The 21785-nt window shown below is 37.9% G+C and overlaps 1 protein-coding gene across 1 annotated transcript in view; it reads right to left on the reverse strand.

Annotated features, from left to right (window-relative positions):
• Positions 1–323: 323 nt before the first annotated feature.
• The window catches only part of APBA1 (amyloid beta (A4) precursor protein-binding, family A, member 1), a 33181-nt gene continuing 11719 nt past the window's right edge, over positions 324–21785 (reverse strand). The window contains exons 4-13 of the mRNA XM_009994999.1: positions 20097–20136; positions 17031–17176; positions 12079–12111; positions 10887–10973; positions 10129–10314; positions 8027–8206; positions 7021–7233; positions 2524–2643; positions 1776–1916; positions 324–395 (exon numbers count right to left, since the gene is read on the reverse strand). Coding sequence (XP_009993301.1) covers positions 324–395; positions 1776–1916; positions 2524–2643; positions 7021–7233; positions 8027–8206; positions 10129–10314; positions 10887–10973; positions 12079–12111; positions 17031–17176; positions 20097–20136 — 1218 coding nt within the window. The remainder of the gene's footprint in view (positions 396–1775; positions 1917–2523; positions 2644–7020; positions 7234–8026; positions 8207–10128; positions 10315–10886; positions 10974–12078; positions 12112–17030; positions 17177–20096; positions 20137–21785) is intronic.

Raw genomic sequence — 21785 nt, forward strand, 5'->3', positions numbered from 1 at the left:
AAGCAGAGTCAAGCTTCTTTGGGAGTCCTGCTGTGAGCAATGCTGCTGTTATTTTCCTGTTTTGCATGTTGAACCGCCTGAAGTTTCACTTGTAAAAAGATGCCATCAAAATAGTCCTGTAGATGTATTTTGCCCCTTCCCAAAATATGGGAAGATCGTGGGAAGGAGAACAAAAAGGGAGGGAGAAGAGAGAGACTGTGTTAAGAGCCTGTGAAGGTGAGAGAGGGAAAAATGTCTCTGCAGACACAAAAATGCAGCACTAGAGACAAGCACTAATGAGGAAAAATGTTCTCCATGCACATTGTGATGGTGAGGTGTCAGCTTTAGATGTAAACTGGTTGCTCCTGTGCAGTCAACAGTCTGTACATGGCAGCTGGCATAGTCTTCATATGAATCTACAGGAAATACAAGTTAATCAGTGTTCACCCTACAATAGAGCATTAATTGGTGAATGAACTAGCTAAGGTCATACAGGACAGATGGGTTAGGTAAAACGTAAGAGTTTGGATACCCTTATTAAATTATTGCAGGTGGTGATTTTATGAAATGGTATTTTTAGTATCAGTGAACCATCCAAAGTTGTGGACACCGCACAATTTCAGATTAGGATTCTTATAATCCTAGAAGAACTAAGGGTAAACAGTAAAACAAAAGCTGTGGTTTGCTCTCTGTTTGCTCTCATTACCACTTTCTAGATCTGAACAGTAACAGGGTAATAGAGGTAGAATCACAGAATTATGGAACAGTTTTGACTTGGACGGGACCTTTGAACATCATCTATCCCAAACCTCCTTGCTACAGGAAGGGGGTTTGGAATTCCCTAGGTCAGGATGCTCCAAGCCCCATCCAACCTGCCCTTGAACACATCATGGGATGGGGCCATCCACAGCTTCCCTGGGTTGCTTGTTCCAGTGTCTCATCACCCTCATTGTAAAAAATTTCCTCCTAAGTCCTACCTAAACCTCTTACAGTTTAAAACCATTGCCCTTTGTCCTGTCACTGGAGACTCTAGTAAAAAGTCTCTCTCCATCTTTCTTACAAGGTCCCTTTATATACAGAAAGGCTGCTATGAGGTCTCCCTGGAGCCTTCTCTTCTCCAGGTTGAACAAATCCAACTGTCTCAGCCTTTCTTCACAGGAGAGATGCTCCAGCCCCCTGACCTTTTTTTTGGCCCTCCTCTGGACCCGCTCAAACAGGTTCACATGCTTCCTCTGCTGGGGACCCAGAGCAGAAAACTGCATGTGGAGGTCTCACAAGAGTAGAGTAGAGTAGAGTAGAGGGGGAGAATGACCACCCTTGATCTACAGCCACAATTCTTTTGATGTGGGATATGACTGGCTTTCTGGGCTGCAAGCACCCTTCCATTCTGGCTCATGTCCAGTTTTTCATCCAGCAACATCCCCAACTCCCTGCAGTGCTGCTCTCAACACATTCATCCCCCAGTCTATACTTATGTTGGAGATGGGCTAGACCCAGGTGCAGGACTTTGTTAAGCTTCATGAGGGTCTCATGGGCCCACTTTTCAAGCCTGTCAAGGTCCACCTAATGGCATCCTCTTCCTCTAGCTTATCAACTGCATCACTCAGGTGGGTGTCACCTGCAAACTTGCTGATGGTGAACTCAATCCCACTATCTATGTCACTGATGAAAATATTACAAGTATAGGTCCCAGTATGGCACCTTGGGGGACACCACTTCTTACTGGTTTCTACCACTTATTACTGGCAACGGTGATAAACTATGTTATACTACCTAGACACATTGCCTGCTCTTACCTCACCAACAGCATTTGAGAGAATGTGAACAATTTTCTCATGAGGAGTTGCTACAACACTCTGTCCGTTGATTTCAATGATCCGATGGCCAACACGCACACCTCCTCGCTCTGCTATGCCTCCTCTCATAAGGCTACAGATCTGGAAAGGAGAGGACAAATTTATCAGGGTCTGGATAAGGAAGACAGGTTTTAGATTACCCATTTTTTTGCCTGTAAACTGTAAACCAGCATTTAAACACAGAGGCCTGCCACAAATTCTAAAATGTAATCAATCACTGATTCAAAGTACAACTTGTTAACGACAAGTAACTAATGCACATTCTCTTCCAAGCACAGAACAAACTGTCAGAAAAGGCTGTTGTTTTGTACATCACATGTGCTGTGTTTTGGACATTTAAGAGTCTACAAAGGACCATAGTTTAACAGCATTTAGGATGCAGATGCCTTACATTTAAAGAGGATCAAGAACTGTCTTCTTTTGTGATCATGCAATGGCTTGGATATAGACAAGTAGGTTTTGATATACAATTTTGCTTCTTTAAACTAAAACAGCTTTTCTTTCTGACTATAAAGTTGAGAAGTAAGTAGAGTCAAAGAAAAAAATTAACTCTGATTAACACAGCTTTTATATCTTAGGCTTAACACATACTAAGTCCTGCATGATGTAAGGAAGAAAACTGCAGCTTCCTTCTTCTCACACTGAAACTGTGTACTAAAGCTTAACCAGTAAAAGTGGAACTACTCACAATCCCATTCTGCACACTGAAGCCCAACTGATATCTGAGGTCTGGTCTTCTGATCAAGACTGTGGTTACTGGAGGACACCTAACTATGTTCAGTTTAACACGGGCCTGGTTTTTCAAACCCTGCAAAAATAAATTATGATTAAAAATGCTGGCAAAGACAGAGTGAAACATTTAACACAAGCACTGGGGATGGGGAGAAAAAGTATTAAAATCTCAACATGGGAATAGCCCTGAATATAAACAGCTCTTTGTATGCAATGTAACAGAATCTAATCACTAAATGCCAGACATAAGTATCAGAATATTCAGTGAAACAAGTAATAAAATACCATCCTTTTCTTGCCAAGAAGCTGACACAGTTGTTTTAAGAAAACTAGCTTCATGTCAACAATTTCCTCATTCACTAACACGAACCATATATAAACAGGTCTACACAGCTCAGCAAAAAAAGCCAATGACTGGGAATGGGAAATAAAATTTTAGTAAGTAGCCAAGATAGTTACAAGTAAGTGGCTCCCCTAATAGGATATATTCAAATTCCATCAAGCAAACAGCTGGTCCTGCTCTTATCAGGCCAATATAAGCACTGCACCTTATTTCCTTTCCTCCTGCCTTCTAAATGAGTTATATCAGATTCATCATGAACTCCGAGTTACCAGAAAAAAACTGGAGAAAAATTTATTTTTACTGTCAAGATTGTAAAACACTGGAACAGGTTAATCAGAGAGGTTGTAGAGTATCCAATGTTGGAGTTATTTAAGCCTCAATGGGCACAGCCCTAAGTAACCTGCTCACTTTGAGCTAAAGTGTTGGTCTGAAACAGCTTCAGTGGTGTCTGCCATCCACAGAGACTCTGTGGTTGTATGATGCCACGAAAGCTCAAATGTAAAAAGTCAGATAACTGCAATATGATATGACTCCTTGCACAACTTCCAGTATTCAGAGCTTTTGGAAATTATTAGCATATTTTTCTGAAATCACAGAATCACAGAATTTTTGGAGTTGGAAGGGACCTTAAAGATCATTGAGTTCAAACTCCCTTGCGTGGGCAGGAACACCTCCCACTTGAACAGGCTGCTCAGAGCCCCATCCAACCTGCCCTTCAACACCTCCAGGGATGGAGCCCCCACAGCATCTCTGGGCAGTTTGTTCCAGGGTCTCACCACCCTTAAACTGAAGAATTTACACCTGATCTCTAACCTAAACCTCTCTTCTTTCAGCTTAAAACCATTACAGCTCATCCTCTCACTGCAAGCCCCTGTGAAAAGTCCCTCCCCAGCTTTCCTGTAGGCCCCCTTCAGGTACTGGAAAGCCACTGTAAGGTCCCCCCAGAGCCTTCTCTTTTTCAGGCTGAACAACCCCAACTCCCTCAGCCTCTCCCCATAAGAGAGGGGCTCCAGCCCTTGGGTCATTTTCATGGCCCTTCTCTGGACACGTTCCAACAGATCCACATCTTTCTTGTGCTGGGGGCACCAGAGCTGGATGCAGTGTTCTTGGTGAGGCCTCACCAGGGCAGAGTAGAGGGGCAGAATCACCTCTCTCCCTCTGCTGGCCACACTTCTTTTGATACAGCCCAGGGTGGAGTTGGCCTTCTGGGCTGCAACTGCACATTGGTGGCTCATGTCCAGCTTTTGATCCACTAGCACCCCCAGGTCCTTTTCCACAGGGCTGCTCTCAAGTGTGACCTCTCCCAACCTGTATTTATGTCTTGGGTTACCTTGGCCCAGATGCAGGACCCTGCACTTGGCCTTGTTAAAATGCTTCATTCACACAAAGAATCAGCCATAAATAAATACTTAAACATAATCTACATTAGGAAAGAAATGCCTTATAAATAACACAGCAACTTCCACTTTAATACAACTCCTACCCATTCCAGTACCTACTTCTGAATTCCTTTTACAAGTACAATTGAAATCTGGGTCTCACTGCAACTAACTGCTGTCTGGCACTGATTTCAAAAAGTTAATTCTGAAAAGTAATTCCTACTCCAGTTATAGTAGTACACTGAAAGCTCAGCATCCAGTTTACTGCTGCTAATTCTGTTGAGCTGAACTCCAGATTCAGCAGTGACTTAACTAACTAGACTTGCATCTTGCCAGAATGTGCTGCCTTACAGTCTGTTTTCTTGTCAGTGCCTTAAACTGGATGCAATCATCACATGGGAAACAGCTGCCCTCACTTCCACACAGTGCTGAGCTCAGCTTGGCTCACTATTGAAAGTGGCTCCAAGTGATGGGCTTGTGAAAACAGTCTTCTAAAACCAGCAGAGTAGGAGTCATGCAGAGTACTGGAGATGAGGACTGACGAATTTAGGTGTCCAACTTGAGTCACCTGAGTTTAGTTAGGTTACATGCCTCAACAGAGTTGGTATCATTGTACTTATATTTCCCTGCTGAATGTGCAGGTTATTTATAAATATTTCTTTAAAAAAAAAAAAAAAAAAAAAAAAAAGTTATGTGGTCCCCAACAAATCATTTTCTAATTTTACAGGAAGTGGCTAATTTCCGGTATTATGCAGACTGATAATATATGATGCTCAGAAGCAAAACAAGTATATCATTTGACCAACTTATTTTTCTTACTTAGTTCCTAAGTCTGCTTCTGATAGCAGCCACATGCTTTGGAAATAGATACAAGTAGCATAATACAATTAGAGAATAACCACGACATATGGAAAGCTTCTTCAGAACTCTGACAGTTTGCAGTTGGTTTATAGTCAGTTAGTAGCACAGATTACATCCATAATACTGAAATGATATACGTAATACTGATCTGGAGTGTTTGTGAGATATTCTTATCTACATAATATTTTCATCTTTTCATAGGAGTTCTTACAGAATGCTGAAGAAATCTGAAATTCTGAGATATTTCTGCCACATTTAAATGTGTGCTTAGATCATTCGGTGCCCTATATACTTGTTACCAGAAGTGCTGTATGAGCAGCTCCAGAGGTATGGTTATGAAGACCTGAAAACATGCCCGTTTGAAACATGGCTGCTTGAAAACAAACCTCACTATCTTCTCTTTAGAAAGACATAATAAATGGCTAGCTGTTCCTATGGCAACAGCAGTAAGGAACAGCGAGGAAGAGAAAGGTCTGCAGAAGCTGGAAACAACAAAGCTGGATGTTTCTGTACAGATGAGTACAGTGAAACTCCACCTGAAAAGGCTCTGAATCAGAGATGTGTAACTCATCACAGTTTTAGAAATAAAACTGACATGGGTTAGGAAACAAGTACAGCTAACATGAAAAGCTTAAATTTGCAAGGAATTTTGTTCCACTAAAGCTGGCACAAAGATATTTAATATGGTTCTTTTTCTTTCCTTCACAATTTTTTTTACCATGTTTTTAGTATGTTACACTTTCAGGCTATCATTTCTACTCACTGAATTGAAACTCATTGATTTATGCATTTGATCACTCATCAGAATTCACCATTAGTATTTTTCAAACCCAGGAGGGGAAGCCTTTATAACAAAGATCTTAGCTCAAATATTAAGAAATTAATCCATAGACGAAAATTAAAAAGAGACTATGTAATTAATTTTTTTTTTTTTTTTGTAAATTTATGTTGCAAATGCAAAATTTACTTTGCAATTTTAAAAAGTTCAAAATGCAAAAAACCCTTACATAACACAACTTGTTACCAAAAAGTTGCTTGAATAAGTAAGTTCAACAGGCATATTCCTAGAAAGTAGAGAAGAATTCCTGTACACTGCACCGCCAGCATTACATTACTTGTCTACATTATGTGTTCTGCAGGAGCTCTGTGGGGCTACGTCCATCAATAACAAAATCATGTAGCATCATTTCAAACATTCCCTAGGGATGCACCTTTTCAGATCTTGAAATTCTGATGTTAAAATACCTTTTCTCTTCCATGCTACAGCTACCCCCGGTACTGTTCAGTTCCAGCTGACTTGCATTTTTTTGCAGTCACACTTTTCTGACAACTAGAAGAAAACTCGTCTAATTAAAATATTCCATTTAGGCAAGTGAAGAGAAGCATCAGATTTTCAAATAATTTGGGCAAAGTTGCTACAGAGGATAAGTATGTCTTTAATTCCAAATTTAAAAGTTTTTAAAATAGTTATACATCATATTAAAAAATAGCATCAGCTCTATTTCAGCCAGATCCTAAGAGGCATTTGAACAGCTAATACGGCCTTGGTCAATTAGGCACCTGTACGTCCATTTCTCATAAAATTTTGGGAGTCTTCAGATGTAAATCTCGTAATATTCTCCTTCTGAACAAAATACTCCCTTGTGGAGTCAAGTTCTGCAGAGTCCTTGTCTGTACAAGTAAATGGCACAGCTCAGTTTCTGGGAGTCAACAAATCGTTGCAGCATAATTCCCAGTGCAGCTTAAAGATCATTCAATGAAAAGTGCTATTTAAACATTTGATAATAATTTACTTAAGAGTTCCATATTTTGTCCTCTTCTCTTATGTAACATTTTTAAAATATGTCATTTCCAGAAACATTCTCCATACCTTTATAATGCTCTGACATGTTGAGAGTGGTAAACCAACCAAACTGGTCCCATTGATTGACATGATCTGGTCCCCTATGTTCAGCTTCCCAGACTTCTCTGCCGGCCCTCCATGCATCATGTTGGCTATGATAACAGTAGGCAAAATGGATCCCCAGCCAGACTCCACAATCACTACACCTAGGATTTCTCCTTTTTGCTTTTCAATGTAAACCTGTATTGTAAGAGAAAGTGTTTTAAAAAAAAAGCTTCTTCACACCTATGGAACTAATAAACACTGCCCTCCAAACATTCATATAACCAACCCTCCTTATTGCAACCTGTGTTTCTAATTCAAAGGCAAACCAAGATACAACAACATTTTACTGCATTTCATTTGTATGAATATAATCAACACAAAATAATCAACAGTATATAACAGATTTTGCTTGGTGCAAAACACTCCATACAACTAATTTCTGCACATAAGCAGAGGAAACTGGAGTGAAAGAAACCCTGGTGCCATGGGCTTTGGTAGAGAAAGCTAAACAAGCAGAGTTTGCAAGAGTTTGTGACTGTGGATTGGAAAACTACTACCTGAGTGTTGCAGTGGTGCATTGCTTCATCTTTGTTAAGCAAGCTGCAAATCTTTTCGGTAAATATAATCCTTTAAAATCTGGAATCAGCCACTTTCACAAACACCCACACCTCTATACATTTTATAGTGTTTACTAAAACCTGTTAAATTGTATTCCTTTGTTAATCAGTTTTAAATTCATCTCATGAACATGCAATGTCAAACACTTCAGAATTTTGTTGTTTTTGTAAAAAGAACACAAACAAATGGTAAACCATTTCACTGCTCACACATTTTGGGTTCATTGTTTGCCTTTGAAACAGAACTGAAGACTGACTGTCTTACTTGGGAAGATGTTCTATGTTCACTGAGGAAGTATTAATGGTTTTCAGATTTTTGCCAGCATGGGCCTGGCAGCTGGGTGCTGTTATGGAAAAAAAATGAGACATACATCTTTGCAGTTTTCAGATTTGGAGAAGTGAATCAGGTCGTCATTGTACATGTCCTGGGTATTAAGTAAGTCACTATACTCCTTCTGGCTAAGGTCTTCTGGATTGATTCCATTTGCCCTCAGAAATTCCTGGTAGGCCACACTAAATGCTTGACCTATGGACTGTGCAATCAGCTGTGCCTGTAGCAGTTTCCAGAGAAGAGAAAAGAAAAATGTGAAACCCTCTGATGGTCTTGTCCACTGACACTCTCTCTGCTACAATCACAACATAAAATGGATTATCAGGTCAAGCTGACAAATCTACAAGCCAAGTTCCTGCAATCCAGTTAAAGATATATTTGTGCATTAAAATTTATTTAAAAGATCCTGAAAATGTCAACACATTCACCTGTGTCATGAATCCAGCTTGGTAAGCATTTATGAATAAGAAATACAAATAAAAACATCCCTTTATAGGTAAGAACTGTTATAAAAATGTAAAGGTGTATCTGGTGCAGTGACTGTAGCTCAAAACTACAATTCTTCCCACACGTGCAGCTCCCACATGGCTCTCCCTTCTAGCAGAGGCAATGCCATGTTATGACAAGCCAGCAGTGAAAATGAAAATGTCTACTAGAAAATATACAACCAATTTAAGAGGATATCTTCTCCTTTTCTTACCCTCTTTTAAAACTATCCTGTCCGTGTTGGCTGCTCCTACCTCAATCTCAGATGAAGCAGGAAAAGGGCAGAAAATAGTGAACAGGTCCAGGCCCTGAAGTGACTGGAAATGGTGACACACATTTCCTTCTTCACCCTGCTGCCTCCTTCGAACTCTCTCACCTACATTTCTTGTTTCTCTCCCTCCAACAGTTCAATTTTGCTTTTTCAGCTGGCCAGTAAGAGAGCTAACTTGTGACTAGAAATACATGAACAGCAGCCTCAAAGCAGATAGCTTATCAAGTGATAGTAAGCCTATATTAAGGCTACTCTTTCTACTTTCACAACAATTTCTTGAAAGACTTTGCAACATTTACATGTTACCTTAGGGAAAAAACCCCACAATCTTTTCTGCTGTCAAATTTTGGTAGAATATCACTTCTATGAGTGTTCCTGTCCTTACTTTTTTTACCTCAGCAGTGGGCTGTATATTTACATTCATCTGCAATCAGACAATTTATCCACATATAAGTTTAGAACAGATTCATCACTACATAAAATCAGCTGCTTATTCAAGAAAACCTTCCCACTTCAAAGTCCTTGCTGATACACTGAAGAGTGGGAGACATGAAGATTTTATAAGGAACTGGTATTTTCACCTTTCTTTAAAGTAATACTCTGCTATTTGGATGACTCAGAACTGAGTTTATTTTATTTCAGCTAACCTGATTATGACCCTGACAACTACATGCCTAGCAACTTAAATCAGATATATACCGTTTTCAGCTACTGACTTTTAAGAAGTGCATAAAATCAACAGGTTATGGGAACTGATTGTGAAGACGCTATATCTAGTCCTACATAATATAACTTAGTAACCAGCACCATAGACTAAAATTTACTCAGCTGTGTTTCTATTCAGTATACTTTGGGATTGTTAAAATTACCAACTTCCTTTGCTGGCTTTTTGATATAACATCAGCAACTACTCCTCAACACAAGCCTCCTTCTCCTCCGAAAAAAACCCAACCAAAACCAACCAACCAAAAAAACCCCAAACAGATAAAAAACCAAACAAAACCCAAACCAACCAACCAACCAAAAAAAACCCCCAAAAAACCAAATCCTGCAACAATTTCCCTAGGAAAAATAAGTATCTCTGATAGACTTTAATTCTCACATGTAGAATTTGGGCTGGTAATTGTAACCTGTCGCAACTGGACCCTCCTCTCATTGTTATTAGGAGGCACGGAGGGAGCTTAAAAATGGGAAGTGTTTCTACAGATATCAATTTTGTGAGTAAAATGACAAGTGCAAACATGCAAACAGAAGGTGAGTTCTGCTTAGATGAAATATTTGGTTGCAATTAATGAACAAGCAGGATAACTTGCAATGGACTTCAAGCCTACCAAAATGCGCTTACATTTCTACCCCTAGAAAATTACAAGACAATAATTCCTTACATCCTCAGACTCAAATACATGGCAAATCATTTTGTACTGCCTCTTTCCATCTTGGGAAGGGTGAGATGCTTCCACATTATCCTGGGAGTTAGACCGTGGCATTCGCCTACGAGCCATCAAAACAACTATATTTCCTATATCTGCAATGTAAGAAATGGTCCGCAAGGGATGATCCATCATGGTTTCCTGGGGAACACAAAAAACCAACATGAGCAGCTGTTTTAACAAAGTTCTAATTGCACACCTAGTATTAAGAGAACAAAGGGCAATACAAGACTTCTGTTAAGCGGAGTTTGTAGCACCTGTCATGCCTGGAGATGTTGATAGAAAACAAGAGCTTCACTTTCCAAAAGTAAAGCAAGGAACACGTTTTACAGATTTAAAGTTGTGTTTTCTGTGGAAAAGCACATAAAGATCTCAATAAGAGAACCTGAGCATGCTGGGCATGTATGTGCAAAAGACTAGGAACTTCAGATTATCAAAACCAAGTATTCTTGGCTACTCTGGGCACAATCCGATGCATGATGGCTTGTAAGAAATAAACTGACTGCAGTTAGCTTACCCACAAATTCTAATAATTTCTACAGTCAGACACACCAGAGTGATTGTATGAATAATGTGGTTCTTGAGCATGGATTTCTTACTAGGAGGGAAGTACAATAGCCAGGACTTTTTGCACAGCAAATTTTGGCAGGTAGGTGGAAATATCTTTCAGTAGCCTAAGGGCACAGTACTGACAAAGGCATCTTTGTCCATACCTGTGTGTCTGCATTCAGCACTTTTATTCTCTGTGTAGAAATGAAGAGGTCCACTTCAGTCATGGGTTGAGATTCACCTTCTGGTGCCTGCAAATAAATAGATTAAAGTCAAACAAAAACATTAGGTTACATACTTACTAATGATGTTAGCTCAAAAACAGGGGGTCTACTAAGACACAGTCACCAGAACAGCAATGCAAGATAGAGTATTAGACTTCAGAAGCTAAAGATAAACACAAAGATATGGAAACTATATACATATATGTGAAAGTTAATTGAATATTCTTTGAAAAAATTTTAACCCTATAAAAGCTTCCCTAATATTTTTCCTGATTCAGTAAAATTATACCTGACTGGAACATGAACTATAAAAAAAATAATGAAAATCAAAATTATTCTTCAATTTTCTCCACAATATGAACCCCAATTTAATGAAGGCTTTTCACACAAGCCATAGAAAAGCCCAACACCATCTCTTGCCTGAGGAATTTCTCTATGGGCTAACCACGATCAATGGAAAAACCTACACCACACGTGGGTACAGTTTAAGCAATCTATAATGCAGTTCTGGTAAAAAGTCCTTCACAATCAGACAACATACTATTCAAGCACTAACCCACTGCAGAAGTCATATTTTGTTAAAATAAAGCAAACATTTGTAGTTATTTTAAAAATTAGATTTGTTAAAAGATACTTAAAAGCTCCGCAAATGAAACTTGATTACTAAGATGAGTCAATCTCAGCATGTAACTGTGTATACACATAGAAACTATTTTCTTTTTTGCATCCAGCAATTTCACACTCTGTGAATCAAACAAAGCACTCATAGAAAGATAAAATAATACTAAAAAAAAGACTGAATTTTAATCTATCATTTTACAGAGGTAAAACCTTTGCTATGTCAGTCCTATTTCTTTAGCATGCATTTTGGGTACTGCCTGTAACCATTTGATAAATCCAGACTTTGCTCTATTTCTAACATGAAATGGCTCATGATAAGCAACAAAAAATGGCCAATCGGGCAACTCATTTCTGAGAAATGTCAACTTGTATGGTGGCTCAGAAATAAATCTAAAGAAAACTTGCTGGATGCAGAAAATAAAAATACAAAATTAAAAAAAACCAGGCAAGAATCCCTCCCAGAAAACAAAAGAACAGGCATAACATCAAGCTGATGGAGTTTGTACTGCACCTTCTTTCTGCTTTTGGCTAATTTCTGGGCCATCTGCTTAGCATGGAACAAACAGAGACAGGAGAATATGTTAGAGAAGAACTTACAGAGACTCCAAGTCAAGCAGGAATCTGCATGCTAATGCCAGGGCTCACAGACCACTAGCTGTTCTAAGTTACTCCCTGCTTAGATTAATTTCCTCCTTTTCTTTTTGGCTTAAAAAAAAATGTAAAATTTATGTTTAGCACAACTATTAAAAAAAATTAAAAGAAACCACACCAGAAGAGTCAGGAAGAGCACAAAAGGATTTATTTTTCTTCACGTAAAATGTTACTTGCAACAAACAAGGGGGCGGAGGTTGCAGGTTTGTTTCTTGGCTCTTTTTTTTTTTTTTTTTTTAAGGTAAAAAAGTGGAGCCTCTCCTCATTTACAGCATTTTAAATCATGAGGTTACTTCTTTTGAAGTAACATCAGTGTAAAAGGTAAGGAAAAAATCCTAACCATTCTTATTCCAGATATTTCAGATCTAAATAATTTAGATTCAAGATTCCTAATGCTCTAATACTTAAACAGTCTTTTAAAAAGACTCTCTAAAACTGCCCTACTTTATCCTGGGAAAATAAAATGTCACAAGGTAACTTTCATCTCTATTTTCTCCACCTTCTTTGCAAATATACCCATACCCATTTTAGCCCTGCGTATCTGGATGCCAGGCTTTCCTATGACACCTGCACAAAGATATTTCCATACTACCACGGTTTCCATGAAGGACCTGTGTTTCAGTTTCACAAACACCTCAAAATAGGTGTCTTGTCACTAGGTAGTGTAGTTTATTTAAATCCAGAGATATACCAACCCATTGCGAAAAACTGATTCCTTGTGTGCTACTACTGTGACAACAGTAACAACACAAATAAGCAGCATTCTCAGAGTCTGGCAATCATTAGTTCAAACCAAGGTGAACTGAACTTACAGACCTGCTTACTGAAAAAAATGCAATACTCACCAGGCTGGCAGATATCCTTTTACTTCCAACAGTAACAGCCTCTTACCTAATTTACAGGTATTCTCGTGCTGGGAAGAAGGCTTACTATTACAGGCTTCACACAGATTCGTGGCTAACTACTTTTGCAAAGAACAAACATGAGGCCTGAATCACTAGACACATCAAACATTTTAAATTGATGCCCTCAGCTCAAACCTGTCATGTGTTACCTAAACACACCTGAAAGCAGCTACTGAAACTTTAGGCCATGATGCTCATATTTACAAATATAAACTTTCTCAAGCCAGCTTTCAGTTGCCTTTTTCAAACTAAGCAATATTTTATATCCTGGTGATCAGAAACTATTGCAAGAGCAAACAGAACTGCCTCATGCTCCAGGGTCTTCATTGCACTAATATTAATTTACAATGGTACTCAGAAATAACACACTCATCTTGAATAACAGTTGCCTGCTGTGCACTGGACAAGCGGAAAACACTCATGAGACAGAGTATTTAAACTACTTTCCAAAATAAAACTCCCCTTCAGGCAATTTCCCCCCTTCCCCTAAACATTATGGAGTGATGGACCTCACAAAAGGAGGAAAGCACAGGTTAAAAAGAAGAAAAAGTGGGGGAAAAAATCCTTGAGCTAGAGGTTTACAATGCAGAATCAAAGATTAATCAAAACACACATTTAATTTATTGAAAATCCTTTTCTTGCAATGGAAGCACTTGATCTTGGTAAGATTTTAATTTTTTGAAGAATGACTTAAAAATGTTTCATAAAATTATGGTAATGATATGGAACAATGAATTTTAATAAGTGATTTATCATTGCACAGGAATGTCATAAAAGTTATGGTTCATTAATTAAAACCAAATTAGGATAATTTGTGTAATACAGTTTACTAGACAAATAATCTTTATCACCACATTATTTTACTAATCTAAACAAAATAGTAAGTTTTTAAAATGCACAGAGTCCAAGCTTTTCATTTAAGGTAAATGAAATATAATTATGTATCTAGTACCAATTTCCAAAATCATATATTGTTAAAAACCAGCAGTCTTCCACTCTTGCTACAGGGATGTCTTAAATATACCCAGATCATTTAACCTCTACAAAAAATGTACTGCAATACAGTAAATACCCAGGTAACACTGAGTATATAAAAATGTGCAGAATATTAAGCTATTTCCACATATGGGTTTTATTTTAAATTACATTTAGTAATTAAATCAGTTGTTATCTAAGCATGTTGAAACCTGCCACACAGCTCAAATCTGCAGATTAAAAAATAAAAATAAAAGTTAATTGTTAGTTCACATGTGAAACATAACAGCTGTGAATTTTAACGACCAGTATCAACTTTTTTACTGTTACAAGTATTACGGATATACTTAAAGTAAAATGCAAATAAGATGAGTCTTTCTATGGTATCTGAAGAAAGGAGACTACAGTGTGAAAATGCTGAAATATCTGATCTACCACTAAAAGAATCACCTAGCAGAAACATGAAATAGCTGTCTTTCTTGCATGCCTTCAAAGCAGTTTATCTGTTTCCCTTTTTAATGTTCTTAACTTAAAAGTCTGTAAATTTCTAAAAGCTCATTCTTCATTCAGAACCTTCACTTTCTTTAACTACAGAGAAATGTTTCTATGTGCAACACCTAACAGGCTTTGCAAACACACACAAGCAGGGTACAGTATCACAGTCACTGTGCGAGCAGCATTTTACACATTTGGGCTAAAGGCCATCTTAAGCAATGATGAATCTGGCAGCAGAAACTCCATCTGTCACGACAAATTTCTGACTAAAAGAGTTTAGCTCCAATGACAATCAGCAACAAAACCAGCCAAAACCAACCCTAACAAACTGAAGACCCTAAGGTGCAGGGATCTGTATTTACATGGCTTCACCTAGAGGCAGAAAAGCAGTAACTGTCAAAAAAACAAACAATGGTATCATGTGCCATGCAGCATGCCAGCCACTTTCTGAAATGCACTTAAAATTTCAGAAAATTATGTGCACAAGCTAAGGTTTTGCCAGGTCAACAATGCAACTATTTGGGCCTCCATCCTGGGACTAATTTACTACAATCCAGAATACGTATGCCTACTGATTTATATGGATGTATACATTATGAGTTTATGAGTGAAATGGGCTACAGTTTTCTTCTGTTTTGAGGAACAGCAGTGCTGAGGCAAAAAAAAAATCCTTAGAAAGAACTTCATGATATTAACAAAATTCTAGGAAATACATACAGAAACATTCTACAGGCCTGCTTTGAATCTATTCCAGTTTTCATAAACACATCCCCTTCAAACTTCATGTATCTTGCACTCCCGTATAAGGTTCACCATCTACATGCAAGCTTCCTGTCCAGTCCCAGACTCAAGTTCAACTCTCAATACCAGTTTCCTGTAACAGGTGATGCCAATCTTTCCTTTCAACCTCCACTTATACATCCCTCCTAGGTTCTGGAGCCCTTATTTCTCCCCTTCTCTACCTCAGAATTAGTTTTCTGTGCATTCAAATCAGGCAACTTCTCTACCATATGGCCAACAGCCAGGAAAGAACACACATGGATCACTGAACAGACATGCACACCCCCACTTGCACTCCCAGCAGGAAAGAAGCAAACGCTGTAAGGGGAAAGTCTCCATTGTAGCTTTGGGAAGAAGAACCTACCAAGACCTGCCAGACTTTGGTAAGCTGAGTGAAAAATCTTTTCAAAAAGTGCCCCTGAAGCCAAATTCTCCAGTGAAACACAGATAGGTAATTCTGTTTCAAAAGGGTCATTATCTGCTGAAGTTTGTGGAAACCTCTGCAGAGATGGCAGAAGCTGACTTATCTGCAACAGGAAGGATGCACCTGTGCCTCCTCTAAAATGCTGCAGGTGTTTGTGCTTTTCAGAGAAATTGTTACAAGCACATATTTATTTGAACATCAGCAAAATTACAACTTCACAAAGTGTCTCAATGGTGCTAATTGGAGCTTCCCCGTGAAAGTTTCATACACTGACCAAACTGAACACCTGGCATGGAAAACATTGGAAGGCATAATATCAGTAGCAAGCATCAGCTGACCTTAACAAACGGTGCTGTTGGCCTTGCTTATAACGTGCTGTCTCTCTTCCTCTCTCTTTTTTACTATTGCACACAGAGTCTGAGTTTGAATCCAAAATAAGTTATACAAAAGAATATAGAAATACTAAACTAAGGAAAATTTCAGATGAGATTGTGTTGGTTAGCAGTATTAGCAGAAGATGCAGCTGTGTGCATATCACCCAGTCAAGTATTGGCAGTAGGAATATTGCAGCATCCTCTACAACTCTGCAATACTTCATCCACACACCTTAATTTCAGTTAACAATGTCATAATTCTAATTTACAATTCAGCAGCACAACCATTGCTTGCCCCAGCCCATAAAGGAATCGGTGGGCATTTTTGTTCTCCAAACAAAGAAAACATGTCAGATTCCAGGATTAATTATTTTTTACATATACCTCTGTACTGTCACAGGCTTTTCTTTTTCTTTTTAAATCAGCTCCTAGCTGTTATGTGGTGGAGAAACAAGCATCCACAGCAGGGTCAAAAATAACTGCAGAAATTACCACAGAACCAGTTTCATCAAGTGCCAAGCCAGAAGCAGCCCCAGTACTTACTAGTTATTCCTTAAAACTGTTTTCCATCAAAATGCAGGTAATATGTAACTTAGACCACTACTCACTTCAGACTGTGTCTTAGAGTACATGGCACAAGTATTATTATAGACACTTAGAATGATCTCGTAACTTTTCCTTATCAGTCTTGTTCCAAAAGAAGCATTAAACATTATTTATTTTGCAGAAAGAAAGAAGAGGCCCTTAACCTTTCTGAAACCACAGATAACCCCACATGTAAAAACTACCACATGCATAAGAAGTTCGTATCTTCCACCTTAAGGTACCCATATGAGAAGTAGCAGGAATCATTCCTCACCTTGATCCTGCTGACAGCTTCCTGAGCCTGCATCATTCTCACATTCTTGGAAGGAGTTTTATCAGAAAGGAGTTGAGTTGAGCCAAGGTAATTGGCAGCAAAAATTATTCCATCAATTAAGTCTTCAGGGTCGCAAGGTCCAGGAACTGTAATACAGGAAAGCAACCACTGAAGAAAATCATGCTGACCTATGGCAACACAGCACCACTCTCATTACTTGAGCCCGCATCTGATGGCCACAAAATCTTCCTCTGAGATACTCCAGTTTAGCATGGTAATACGGCAACCAGTACTTTCAAAGGTACAAAACACCAAGCAAATGCCCTTGACATCACCCCAGAAAAAGCTGTAGTTGTTAATCTAGCCTGTCTCTCACATTAGTTCATTCTTTTCTGAGCAGGGATGACCCTGGAGTGAAATAATCTCTGCGAGTTTTCACTGTTATAAAGGAACAGACACAGTTACTCAACTCATCCCCCACCCATGAAAATCAGCCTTGCAATTCTAAGACCTACAGTCACAAACAGAAAGAGGAAGGGTGCAATGTAGCATCAGCCATTAGCCACTTGCTCACTTGTGTGTTACCTGCAGTTAGTACAACAGGCAGAAGAACCTCCCCAGGAATGCTTTACCAGTACATCTTTTCCCTTCGCAAGGTCTCAAGAAGGATACTGAAGTACCGAGTTAAATAATAATGTTGTTAAATACACAGAGCACTGGCTCCCCTGATGACAAAACAACTCTCTTAGCCCCTCAGATTCTTAATGATGTGACATCAACTCCTGTTGAAAGTTAGAGGGTGGTGAAGTCTTCAGTGCCTGACAATGCAAACCTTTACAAAACAGTACATATGATCTGTAATTTTTTTGGTGCTTGGTGATTATACCCAAAAATTCTCTCAGTAAAAATGCTGCATTTTAACACCTTGCTACGTGTTAAAATTGGCAAGATCCAAAAGGACACACTGGTTAAGACAAGAAGCTTCTCGTTTTCTTAAAAGTCAGAAAAAACAATTGGTGTTCAAGGCAAGTGAAAACACAAATCCTCTTAAAGAATGCTAATGGTACAAGTGTCCACTTTTATCACCAAAATATTAAACTGGTTTTAGGGGGTTTTTACTAAGAACAAAGCAAAAATCCTACAATATCACAATGGAGTTCAGGGGTTATCTTGAGATATAAAGTAATGAGGCTGCAAGTTTAACAATACTCAGAGTATCAGTTTGGTTCTAATTATAACAGAAGAGATTAACAACCACCGAGAATGAACATGGGTAACTTTGGCCCCAGAGAAATGCAAGTCATTATTAAGATTAAAATACCAAAAGAAAGAGCTGGAGATAAATACCACACTGAAACTATACACACATACAGAAGTACATGTATAAATCTTATGTGCAAGCTTGTCTTCATGGTTTCTTGAAGTAATAAAATTTATGATCAGTAATTTTAAGATGCTCATCTCCAGTGTGCAGAACTGGCTCATATACTGTTTATCTGGAAAATACTAAAAATGAACATGTCGCTCTCAAGTACATGATCCAAAGAAATGGTATCTTCTCCTTAAGGAAATGTATGGATCTGGAAGTATTACATATAGTACACACTTCCATTCCTGAAGCAATACAGCATTTTAAGTGTTGCTATTTGTTACTCTACATGTCAAGGCCTTTTTACCACTTCCACCACTTCACTATAAAGGGTACAAAACCCTTTCTGGTACAATTTCTGATCAAAACAAAAAAACCATGAATATTGGCTGACAAGAGTGTAGATAAGACTCCCAGAAGGAAGCATACTAGAACAAAAAAAAAATGTTATGTGCTCTATTTTAATCAGAGGTGAACACAGAAAGAACATTGCTTTTTATATTTACTACCTCTAATAATTAAATAATTATCTGAATGAAAGTGTAGCATAGATGCTAGCAAGTATCTCTCAGACAGGTAGTGCATAAAAATGGAAAACTTGTTTTCTAAGGAATTTGGCACTGGACCAAGATCTAAGAAAATTTTAGTTTATAGTTGGGTTTTTTTAAGGAGGAGAGGATTATTTAAGATAGGGCTTGACAGACAGGTTTATCACTAGGAGATTAATTTCAATTCCAGTTCTTCATTAATGAAGAATTCCAAAGCCCAGCTAGTTTTCAAAATAATACATGAAGTTTACATTAGTTGACACTAGTTCCAGCCACAGATTCAAAAATATTCCGTTCATACACTGAAGACCAATCCAATGATAAAGCTGTAGCCTGAAGAGAGTATCACATACTCATTTAAAGACAGTACACTGTAAAGCAATCCAAGGAGTTCCAAGACAGTGTAAATGATGTATCATATCAACTGCTATCAGGTGGAAAAAAACCCCACAAATTAAACTTTGAATGTTCTGCTTCTGTCATGCTCCCATAACAAACTAACTGGGTTTTACAGCATGCAGTCTTGCTGGATACACAAGATGCAGACTCACACAAAATTTAGTAGCAGATCACGTAGCAGGTAACTTGGTTTTTCATTGTTCTGAATAAGTAGATCACTCATACAAGTGCAACCCTAACTCTAAGACAGGAAGTATTTTTAATAAGAAGATAAGTAGCTGAAGAAGCACAGGGCAGATTACCTTTGGCAGGCCTGTCAATTAATTAATCCAATTATGCTAATTAATCCAACTGAGATTGGATTTAGTCTGCCAGTTGAACTCAGTGCAGATGAGAACACTACAGTCTTCTTGCCTAGCCTGATTTCCTTGTCCATATATGCTCATGTGTATTGCATAATTACCATTACAAATTTGTGGTATTTTAACTGATAGTGATAAAAAAACCCCAGCAGAACTGAAACAGAAGCTATGAATAAAATACTACAAATAAAAAAGCTCCATGTTTCTGAACTTCTGAAAGAGCATAGTAGGATTTAGGCTGAGGTTCCAAATTGGACATAATTTAATCCAGAACAGTATACCCAACTCCAGCAGCTTTTCTATGCAGAAAAAAATAATTTAAAAAATATATAAATATTAGACATTCCTTGGATATGAAAAAACATTTAGAAAATGTAGAAAATCTTACCTTCAACATAGGTTGGAAATGAAGCCAAGCTTTTTCTGGACTGTAATTAAGAAAAAAAGGATTTCAAACAGAACAGAGCATCCACAAATATGCATTAAAAATTCATCCATTAAAAAAAAAAAAAAGAAGTAAATGATAGTTTTTAGCAAAGGAAGGTCACCATGTACTCAGATTTATTATTATGTTTAGCATTTTCAAAGTCTAAACACCTGTTATAATTAGATTAAATGTATTTTGTTTGTGTCTTCATCAGGCAATGTGCTAGGCTCAGCTGTCAGTCACCTGTTGGTGTTCAATATTAACTGCCTACCAACAGGTGCTCTTTTATTAAACAAGAAGCATGCAGGAAAATATGTCATATCTCAAAGATTCTGGATCTTCCAACTACAAATAATACATGCAGGAATATACTGAATTACACTATACTGTTATTATTCATAACCAATAAGCTCAGTCAATTATTCATTAACAAAATTACATTATTTATTAACCAAAATCTGTCATTCATTAGGACAAGTGTATCTTATGCATCCCTCACATTCACATAGCCTACAAAAAGCTTTCTGAATTTTAACAAGCTAGTCTAGCAACCTATATTCTGTGTGGTAATTGAATTAATAACATGCCACCACCAACGACGTTCACACTGCATAAAGCACAAAAACACATCTGGTAGCTCCAACTTCAAAAAAAGGAACAAATAATTTAAAAAAATGCATACGTAAATACACATTTTAAATTAAGGTCTTAACTTCCAACTGCAATTTTATATGAAAGACTCTGTGGCTAACACTTCAAACACCTGAAAACTACAGTATTCAGTAAGTAAGAATCACCATTTTGTTACAATCAATAATGTAAACCAAAGAATACTCCATGTGGCAATATATAAATTGTAGTAGATATACTGAAATATCTGCTGCTATTACATGTGTTGTAAAGAAGAATTTTGGATAGTCCAGGGATTACAAAACTTAAATGAATCTGCAACTGACTGTACTGGCAATAACCTCACCGATGACTGTTTAATGTAATTTTATTAAAAGAAAATCTATATATGGTCAGAATAATGCATACTTAGACAATTTCCAGTATATTTCCACACAATGTAGGCTGAAATACATCCTAATTTACTTTCCTTTTTGATGGGCAATTTACTCGGTTCTGTGTATTAGTGGAAAAAAAAGGTAAACTAGGAAGGTCACAGTTATGTGACAGGTCAAGTGACTAACCCCAAGGAATCTTTTCCGTTGCAACAAATAGAAAATGGACAAAATAAATAATATTTTTCAACCAATGATGCTTGCCTTGCTGTAAAACAAAACAACCTGTGAAATAAAACCAAAAAGTCTGTGCATCCTTTAAGCACTTGCTGCTTCTTATGAAAAAGACTACACTGTACTGCAAAATCAAGGAAGTTCTCTATTGGAGACTATGCTAGAATAAAAATGCCAATAAACAACAACCTGCAGCTGCCAAAGCATATAAGCTACTCTGAGGACACTGACGTGTTTTTTTAGATCTATGGCTCTTTCATCTCTTCAGAGGAATGTTTTCACAGGACCAACCCATACACACTCCAACTGTTGTCTGCAATTGCTGCTGGTGTAGTGCTAAGAGGGAGGTTCTACCACTGGATTCTGATGGGCCTAGAGGACAAATCCTGTACATGTCAGAGATGGCTCATGC

The sequence above is a fragment of the Chaetura pelagica genome, unplaced genomic scaffold (genome assembly GCF_000747805.2).
Source record: "Chaetura pelagica isolate M959 unplaced genomic scaffold, ChaPel_1.0 scaffold330, whole genome shotgun sequence".
Taxonomy (NCBI): Eukaryota; Metazoa; Chordata; class Aves; order Apodiformes; family Apodidae; genus Chaetura; species Chaetura pelagica.